We start from the raw sequence: 10,447 nt of genomic DNA, 5'->3' as shown, positions 1-10,447 counted from the left end.
CCACCCTGCTCCCCTAACCCAAGGTAGCACAAGGAGAGCAAGTGGGGACAAAAGGAGGCAAGTCCAGATTCCTTTGGTATAAAGAAGATCAAACTTACAACAAAGGCAGAAATCACACGAGACAGTTGTATCTCTTACAGACCCCATTTCTAAGGGAACCAGAAGGCTGATTAACCTCTAGATTTAACCCACAGATGCCAAGAGATGATTCTGCCTCCTGCTCTTTGTCCTGCTTCCCAGTAAAAATGCAGGGAAACACCATTTCTCTCCTGCACTGTGGGTCCTGTTAACAATCCCAGTTTGGAGCTCCTCCTCTGGTCTGTCAGCACACTGGGGGCTGGAAAAGCACAGTGACAGAGGCACATCCATGCGGGGATAAATATCAGGAGAGAAAGTACAGCGAGGAGCCAGCAAGCAGCAGGCAGAAAACGCTGCATGGAATCATGTCCCCAGGAATCTCCATAAGTTGAAATCAGAGCCTATTATTAATCTAGCTAGACATTGAGACCCAGTAGCTGGACTAAATCAGATTACATTCCTTCTGTATCAATGGCTAGAAGCCAGGCAGGTCTTTCTTCCCTTTTCTTCTGAATGACAACCCAAAGGATATTTCTGTCTGCTTAGCTAAAGTAAACATACTGCTTTAAAACAAATAAAAACAGGAGATCAAACACATCAGGTGAATCTTAGTATGGCAGTAAGGTCCTCTGAGATACAACCCAAAGTGAGAAGAAAACCTTGGTTATTTCCTAGCCTGGGGGCTACAGTAGTGGTGGAGCAAGCAGTCCATTTCACCTCCACCTTCCCACTGTGGGATGGGACGAGTCTTTGAAGAGATTAAAAGCAGCTAAAAAGGGGTTAAAAAAACCTGACTCTTTCTTTGCCATGGGGAGTTTTGCAAAGCACAGGACAAGTAAACAAAACGGAACTTAAAGAAGAAAAATCCGATTACACCGGGACAAGAGAAAAGAAAGAAATCCTAGATTATTTAGGAGAGCTAGGTTTTAATTTCAATTCTCAGAAGTTGCTGAGAAGCCGAGCAGAGTGACACGCTGACAAAGTGACTAAGGAGCCCATCCCTCCCCGCCCCGACCACCACACTCAGCACCCTGCGAGCACAGCCGGAGCCCAGGGTGCTGGAGCTACGATAAGAAACAGCTAAACGCTCCTTACCTGCCCTGGCCTTGATGGCTCTGGTGTTTGCCAAACCTCTTTGCAAAACCAAATGCAAGAGGGAAAAAAATAATCAAGTAAAGCAAAGAGAAAAGGAAAAAGGAAAAAAAAAACCCAAAACAACAAACAAAAAACAGCAACACAGAGATGTTCCTTAAAAGCCACCAGCAACACATAGCAACCGCTAGCCAAGCGGATCTTCCACGAGATGGAGACTTACGGCACGTTACGCTTGCCCTGTCAAGGAAGACGGTTTCAGAGACTTCTTAAAAAGACAGGGATTCAGGTTAAAAAAATCGAAATAAACCAAAATGTATCAGCGCTTTAGAGGTTAACAGCTTCTGCTGAACAACATGCGTTTATCCAACCACGTCCTAGAGTAGTTTTTTCAGCCCCGAGACCAATGAACACAGCTAAGAGGAGGGCCTTGGGGTGGTGGAAAGGCTGAGTTACCCCCTCCCCTCTGCCTTCCCTCTTCTCCACCTCCCCCCCCCCTTTTTTTTTTTTTAGTTTAGTAAATTAATGCAGCAAGAAACTCCCAAGATCTGGCGAGTCCTAGCAGGGGAGAGAGGGCAGAGGGGAAATGAGATGCATTAGGAGGACACTGAGCCACTTTCTTTCCGAGCACAATGGGAGTGCTTCCCAAGAAACTTCCCCTTCGCTCCCCTCCGCTCTAGCCCTGAGCAATGGGACATCTTCCCTACAGCAGCAATAACTTATTCGGGAGGAAAATAGCCCAGGAAGCAGGAATCAACAGCAGCCAAACGGCGGGCAGGAAAGCGACACAACCGGGACTGCAGCACGGCTCCACACTGACAAATTCCTGTGGATGTAATTAGGAAGATACCCCGGCTAGCAGCGGAAATTAAATCCCTGGGTTGTTGAAGGTGTCCCCCCTCCTCCCATCCTACCCCCACCACCCTGATGGCAAACCTACACCCCCTGCGTCTTCCCCTCTCGCCAGCCTGATGTCCGGAGCGAGATCCCGCTGAAGGGAGATTTCGGTGCGGGAAGCCTGGTCCTCCGGCCCCGAGCACCACTGCAGTGGCAGTGGCGGTGGCGGGGGCACAGGCGGAGAGGAGGGACGAGCCAAGGCAGCGCCGGAGCGGAGCCGCCGGCCGCTCGGCAGGCGCCCGCGGAGCGCCGCGCACCGCCGCTGTCCAGGGTGCTGACCGGGGCGCCCGTCAGACGCTGTCCAGGGTGCTGACCGGGACCGCCCTTCCCGCTACTGTCCAGGGTGCTGACCGGAGCCCTCCCGGCCTTCCCCCTGCCCAGCCCGCCTCGGGAGGGGTGGCTCGCTTCCCCTACCAATTCTCCCCGAGTGCCGGGTTACTTTACTGGCCAAGCCCACCGGCCCACCCCTCACGGAGTACAAAAAAACCCACACAAACAGCGAGAGCTGGAAAAATGTGCAACGTCAACGCGCTGGGAGTCTATGTGTGGGAGACGATCGTTTTCTTCAGGTAAGGCTCGGCTTTACGGGAGGAGTGTGTGCGCACGGGGTGCTGCCGGGCTGGACTGCCGTGCCGACCCCAAACTCAGGGCATAGCCCCTAGACACAGCCTCAGCCCTATGACAGCTGCGTTCCGCCTTTCTCGAGCTGCCTTTTCGCCTCCTCTCGGTTCCCCGAGACTGGCTATCGCCCAGCCCCGGGCTCGGGACTTTCCGCGGCTTTGGGAGTTACTCCGTTTAATTAGCACCGCAATCTCGCTAACCGCAGTGCTGAAAACACCGACCCCGGCTGGTTGCAAAGTGACAACTAGTGGCGGCTGGGAATGCTGCACTTGAATTTGCCCGGGTAAATATTCCCACCCTCACCCCCTCCCCATCCTCAGATTGCAGGTTAAGGTGAGTTCCGTGGGATGCTTTCACTGCTTAGCTATGTTATCTTGAGAAATCGTGGGACTCCTTTTCAAGGAGGGCTCACCCTAATCTCCTCAGCTTGCTATGTCTGAAGTCACTGAAAGCAAAGAAATAGTCACCTTCGTTCCCAACTTTTTTCTTTCATGTTGTTTTCAACATCCTTCCCTTGCAGAATCGAAATGAAAGCCAAAGGGGATGTGGGGAGCTTTTTGCTATTATACCTATTGTCGACTAGCTGTGTTTTGACTCTGGTTTAGATGTGTTCAGTTTCTCATTAAGGCTAAGGTAGGAGAAGGAACAGTTTCTGGTCCATCTCTCCTTGCAGTGTTTTTATTAAATGGACAAAAAAAATATTGGAAGGTAGAAGCTTTTCTGTATTTGCATGAATAATGCAGCCTGCTGTAGCAAGTGATAGATGCCAGATACATGCAATTAAAAAAAACAAGCAAACAAACCACCCCTTCTTTCATGACCCAAACTTGCTCATCAGTCTTAGACTGCACTTCAGTTGCATGGCTTTTACTTCTGCATTTCTGGATTTTGACAAAGTCTGAGCTTATAGTTTAACATGAAAGAACAGACATTATTTACATATACATCACTGGTGTAATACTTATTATTTTTATGAGTCACAGTAGCAGACCTGCTGATACTGGCCAGACTTTTCTATCTAGCAGTCTCTTTCCTTTTGAACACTAAAGTCTTTCCAGGCATAAAAATTGGGATATCCCCACTTTTTCTATAATTCCACAGAAAATTAGAGACAGCAAGATTGTAACATGAATTCAAAGCATTTAATGTTTGTCTGTTAGGTAAACCAAGGAAGAAATTCTAGAAATAACTAAAATCACCAATATCTGAAAAGCAATGCCCAACACCTAATACTTCAGTCATCCTTTCTCATCTTAGGTAGTCACAAGTGTAAAGCAGTGCTGCACAATATAGTGGGTTGGACTAAAAGGAAGCCTATGTATGCGCAATAAACTCTTCAGTTAAACGATGTTGAAGCATAGAGATAAAATACAAGATTAAGCAACACAAATGCTCTGGAATGTTGTCCATAAATAAGCTAGAAGGCAAAAGGAAAATAAAAAAAAGAGCATTTCCAGGCTTGAGTTTCTTATGGCCCAGGCATTAAAGCATCTGTCTGGCTTTCCTCTGAACTGCCTGAACAAGTGAAATTGATACATACTTGTCTTGCTGATCCTGTTCTATGATGCACACTTATGCATCACACGACACGTGTGAGCACTTACAGATTCTCAGCACATCTATTAAAGTCCTGGGCATTCAAAACCTTGGTAAACCAGTCCCTTCAGGTTCTAATGTAAATGTTTATACTGTTATAAGTTTTATACATATGCACATACATACATACGTGCTATATATGATTATGTCTTATTGCATACAAAAAGTATTTCTGGAAGTCTAGTTTTCCTGGAATTAACACTTAAGAAAATTTGAAAATGCTTTAATTCAATTACAGGGAGATGTTGAAAGCTAGTTGTTTTATATACTGCAATCATTTTCAAAACAAGAAAATAAAAATCAGTAATTCCTGCTCAGAACTGACTCTCAGCGATGTTTTTCTGTTTTCTGCCACTTTGTGTTATGTGCTCAATTTACAGGCCAAAAATCTACCAGCCTTTCTGGTCCAGGAATAGCTGTGCTATTTCAGTTTCAGTAAGAGAAGTTTATTCATTAACAGTCATTCATAAATTTAGTGTGCGGATTACTCCAGCACTCAGTCATACATAATATTTTAAAACCCCACAAGCTGATAATCCAATGACCTGTAAGAGAAGTATGCACTGCTTTAAATTACAGGCTGACAATAAAGTGTGGTACACCCCATCAAAAATATTCTGGAAAGGGAATGTTATATGTTAGCACATATACCATAAAGAAAAATCCAAAGTCCAAAGGAAAATTAGATACAGCCAATATAGGAAATAAGACTAGATCTGTTGCTTAAAAAATGTCCTTTGTCAGCCTTTTAAAAAACAAGACCCTGTGGGAAAGAGTAACAGCTGGTGTGGGAATGCAAACATTATGGTATTGCCAATATGATATTTGTTTCCGTTACAGTTGGGGTGTTTTAGAAGGAATTTGCGATAAGTGGCTTATTCTGACATGCCTTCCTTTATGGAAAAGCATTTGCCATTTTGTTACCTGCCTTCTCGGACTGCAGTCACTTAGCTGTGACTAAGACATTTACTAAGAACCTGGGTAGAGGCAGCGATGGGGTGGGAGGTGAAGAGTGTCTTCTGCCAGACAGACTGCTTGACCAGCCTTTCCTTGCACATATCTCTAAGGCAAAATGCTATTTCTTGAAAATAAAAATAGATTGAATATTTACACAGGGACTTCCGGATGTCCTGCTTACATCTGTGCAGACATACACAGACATTCTACCAAAGTCTAACTACATACACTGCATGTTCATACCCTGGTTCAGCTGTGAATTCCTTCACATAGAAGAAAAAGCTACCCTTACCCTGTGATGACCTTGCCTGGACTTTCTGTTGTACCATCGCATTTTAATAGCTGTAGTGGTCCAGAAACACCACTGCATAAGCCTGGGGATAGGAATGCACCTTATACAAGTTAGGAGATAAAAGGTAGCCTAGAACTGGCACCTTACCCAACTGGACACTGTCCTGTGAGGCTTTGAAATTGTTTAGGTCTGATTCTTGTCCTAATTGCACTTCTGTACATCAGGAATCAGCAGCATGACCTTCACTGGATCAAGATCAGACTTGGCCCCCTCTGAACAGCAAGCTGTCAGCTAGCAGGAGTGATTCAAGGCTACTGCTCCAAATGATTCACAGGCTAAAAGTTGCTGCCAGCCTCAGACACTATTGGATTGCTCTGACTGGCATTTTTGTAGTCCCTCCTGTCAGTAACAGAGCTCTTTGATTCCAGTTTTTAAAACAATAAGAAGATGCCATTGTGAATATGATGCCTCTTAACTTTGTGGAAAGACAGACACTTTTTCCTAAAACAGACTTGACAAGCAAAGTAGGTGATTGGAGAGCTGCCGATTTCAGCCCCTTGAAAATACAACAGAAGAAGAGGCAGGGGAAGGAAAAGGAGAGCAATGTGCATGTTATCTCCAAACCTTCTGCTATAGCTCTGCAGTGCTAGATAGCATTACAGAGGTACCTGCAAATGAAGCGCTAACGAGAGGCTTCCAGATCCACAAGCTAAGCAACGTGGCAGATATTCCCAGTAGTTAAAGAGTATTTTCCTCATGCTAACCAAAATCTATCAGAAGTTGTACCTCTGCTGAGTCTGTCGGCTCCTCCACAAAATAAAAATGATTTAGCAAAGGCTTGGACCAGATGGCTCTAAGGACACTCTTTAGCTTCTTTGGTCTGCAACCTATAATAGCCCCATTAGAGACCCTGCTAAAAGGGTTACATAGTCAAGGTTTGAAAGTGTGATGAGGTAGACAATTCTACCTAGAAACCCTTACAAATCATTCCACAAAGATAAATTAATTTGGTGTAATCCCAGTAGAAGCACAGAGTGTTTGGGACACTGCCTTCTGCAGGGAATTTATACACACTTCCATCCATCCATAACAGTTCACTTGCATTTTAGGTAAGACAAATCAATGTAAAATACGCAAAATATTTTCTAACACAATCTATTCTTAACCTTCCTCTCTAAACGGCTGCCTTAAACAACTCCAGACCTGCTCTCTGGAGAGATCAGAAGAAAAGAAAGGCTCCACAAATGTCTGGGGGGAAAAAAAAAATCCCCCCCCCCATTATGTTGGGTGCAAGGAATAGGAAAACCATAGATAATCACCTTGCTTAACAAAAACATTACAAAAATGTTGCTGTTTCTCACATGCACTAATAAAATATCCTCCGTCTCTGAAGCATTGGTGCTGTGCAGATTTTAGGCAACATAGACTGGCTGTCCACCTTAACTCCCACTGAACATTACCATATACTGCAGCAAGTCCCACTGGCAGAACACATTTACATTCAAATAGCCGAAGGGAGCTGCTTCTGGAAAGAGATCAATATGTGGAGGGAATGGTAGGATCCTGCCCTTACATACAAGAGCATTACATCATATGAATTGTCTACAGAGACTTCCTTCAAGAACAAGAATTTAGGCATGGGAATTTGGTCCCCCCTTATTCATCTTCTCCCGTGAAAGAGGTGCTGGGGACCCTTATGTATGAAGCAAGTCAGCAGCAAAAGGTCCTCTGACTGTTTTAAGTGTCTCAGATTTAATAGCACAGACTAAAGACTAAGAAGTTCATTCTGCTACTGACCAAGTGATTCAAGTCAAAAAGGAAAGCACTTGTAAGCAACAGCACGCTGCAATTCCCCTGTTCTCGGGCAAACACTTTCCTTGTTGGCTTATGAAATTCATCCCACCAAATCCTCATGAGCTGACCTGGATAGAAAAGGATCCCAGCATCTGAATTAAGATGTTAACCAATGTCCAAAATTAAATTACTTTATTATCCCAGCACCAACCAGTGATATTCATCTGTGATAGAAAACCAGCAGAGAAGTCTGTTCTCATTTCATCCTAGTGTGCAGGTTAAAAGGGCTCTCCAAATTTCATTATTGAGAACAAGATGTCGGACCACCTGAAGAATGTAGTTGCTATTTAGGTACTGATGAAAGACAAGGGTTTTAAAAAATAAATCATGCTTTAAAATCACAACATCTAAATCAAAACCACAACATTTAAATATGTCAAATCATATAAATCTATTCACTGAGTTTCATTTGCTCATTTTCTATAACCTGGAGCTTTTTTGAGAATCCCAAAGTGACTAGTATTAAGACGACAGATGGGTTGATAATGTATTTTGGCTTCTATCTGTTTTATTTGCCTGTATCAGCTCTTGCTGTTGTGGCACATTAAATCAGGGTTTCACTATTTCCAGTAAATTATCCTTTTGATTTGCTATTGTTACCTTGCATACTTTCTGTTGACCTTTGTCTATCAGCAAGGGCACAATGATTTCTATTCTTATGAAGTACGGTTACACTTGTGCACCTCACACCTTTCAAGAAAAATGGCTTATCATATTCTTTCACATGCTAAAAAATGTCATTCCAGCATACCTTCCCCATCATGGTTTGATTCAATTTTCTGATTGACAAAAAAAATCATTCCAAGCGCTTTTGATAATTTCCATTTGGAGAAAAAAAAATAACTTGAGATAAATGAAGCAAAAAGGAAGGAGCGAGAGAAGCAGGGATTCCTCCTGCTGCTCCAGTGCAAGGCACTGGAAGCATCGTTAGCAGCCATGATCAGACAACTCAACAACAGGCTGTCTGGCTGCTGACTTCTAGACCTACTTGCACAGCGCAGAAAAGAGCAACTTTTGCATTGCACTCAGCATAATAAAATATTGCTAGTTCAGCAGGTCAGTTCCCCTTAAAGAAGCAAATAAAAAAAAATTATCTCTTCTTTGTTTCTCTCACTTTTCCCCCAAACTATCCAAAGAATTTACATTTGTGTTTACAAAGCCATACAACAGAGACCATTTCCCTTGAGGTGAGGTGGTTTACATTGGTATTTCTTAGCCAAGATGACTGGTTGGTGCAAAACGATGTAGACCCCTTAACCTCTTGGGAAACTGCTGATATGCTCGAGCTGATCTGGTCCTGGAGGTCTGCATGCTTTGATCACACTGGTGCTATGGGTCAGATACACACCTCCAAGCTGCTCCTAGATCTCTACTGATACTTCAAGAGACTGATGCACAGAAACAAAAAAAAAAAAAAAACAGAAATATAGCTTTTGTCCCCTCAGTAAGGCCAAGGCACAGAGAGGGCCTGCAGAGAACAGAAATAGATAGGGACAGATGCACCCGTCATTTACACGTGCTGAGCGCTCCCCATTATGCAGACAATTATTTCATCCATATAATGCACCATGGTAAGCTGCTGATTTGGGGACTGCACCACATCTGGCTGGTACATAGACACAGTTGGCATCCTGTAAACACATCTCCGCTGGATCCAAGTGCCAGCTGAGAAAAGCAGGAGAAACCATAATTTACCAAACCCCACGAAATCTGGATTTTGAGATGGAGGAGGAAACAAAAGAACACACTTTTGCACCTGCTTTCCTTTTGATTTCTCCCTCTTCATCCTTCCACTGTGGCTCACAGCCCATTAGGAAAAAAAAAAAAAAAGACAAAAAACCCAAATGCCTTCGCAGGCAGCCAGGGAACTCTTGTTTTTATCAGTGCCTCATTGCAGGGTGGGTGAAGAGGGGAAAAAACTACCAAGACGTTGCCAAGACAAGGAGTGTCGCATGCATGGAACAGCAGGGCTTGCAGTGCAATCAATCATCGTGCACGCTGCCTTCAGACTAAAGCTGCTGATAACAGCTCCCCCCCCCCGCGCCTGCCCTGCAAGCGGTACCTGCCCCTACAACCACTCGCCCAGAATGCGGATCCTGTCTCCCAGCCCCAGCAGGGCTGGAGCAAACACACAAATCAATAAATAGCAATGGAACTGGGATCAGTGGTGGATCAGACCACTATCACATGCGTCTGTGTCAGCAGCAAGACACAGCTGAGCCAGGAATCATGCAGAAAACCCGACAAAATTCATCACTTCTCACCTTTACCCAATTTCCTTTGAATTTTTTTTTCCCCTCTCATTTCAGATGATGCAAGTAAAAAGATGCTTTGTACAAAGCCCCAGGCACAGGCCCCTCCTCCCCTCTCTTATGGAGGAGGTATAAAACCTGAAAGCATACGAGGATCAGCTGTTATCAGCACCCTTTAAAAAATCCTTAGCTCCAAATAGCCTTGTTGGTGCCAAGAGCCCCTGCACAGGATGGGTCAAGTCCCCCATTACAGCAGGACCTGTGCACCACATGTATTACTGCAGCTGGGAGTAGGGAAGCGAGATGCTCTGAATTCTTGGGTGAGGCAGCCTTTTCTTACCTCGTGAGGACTGCAAAGACAGGCTGTGGACAAAAGAGTGACTTTTCGTGGGGTATCTTTACAATCTTGTCGTCTTTGTTCACTTCCAGTGCTTTTAACCCTCTGGAAGCACTGCTGAGCAGGACAATAGTTCCTGGCATATACACACACACACAGATCTTTTTCCTGCACCAGAGCTCCCAAGATCTGATTTACAAACTAAAACGCATGCATCCCGCCTCTCCTGCCACCCCACATGCCCAAGAATCCTCCAGCTTCCAGCCCCATCCATCACACCCTGACACAGAGCTATGGGCTTAGAAACCATCTCCCAGCAGCGTGGCTGACAAAGTACAAGCCTCATCAAACACAGCCTGTTCTCCTGCACCAACACGGGCCCTGCAGCACTGCCAGGGTTGAAAAGATGGGGGGGTTGTCAGGGAGCTGAAGAGACCAAAGTCAGAGGGCAGCCGGGGTGGGGAGGAGAAA

At 44.8% G+C, this 10,447-nt stretch overlaps 1 protein-coding gene across 1 annotated transcript in view; it reads left to right on the top strand.

Moving 5' to 3' along the window:
• The first annotated feature begins 2,580 nt into the window (after positions 1-2,580).
• GLRA1 (glycine receptor alpha 1) overlaps positions 2,581-10,447 on the top strand; it is a 39,789-nt gene continuing 31,922 nt past the window's right edge. The window contains exon 1 of the mRNA XM_076349827.1: positions 2,581-2,636. Coding sequence (XP_076205942.1) covers positions 2,581-2,636 — 56 coding nt within the window. The remainder of the gene's footprint in view (positions 2,637-10,447) is intronic.

The sequence above is a fragment of the Aptenodytes patagonicus genome, chromosome 12 (genome assembly GCF_965638725.1).
Source record: "Aptenodytes patagonicus chromosome 12, bAptPat1.pri.cur, whole genome shotgun sequence".
NCBI lineage: Eukaryota > Metazoa > Chordata > Aves > Sphenisciformes > Spheniscidae > Aptenodytes > Aptenodytes patagonicus.
Note: the sequence above shows the minus strand (reverse complement) of the source record. Positions and strands in the feature narration are given on the sequence as shown.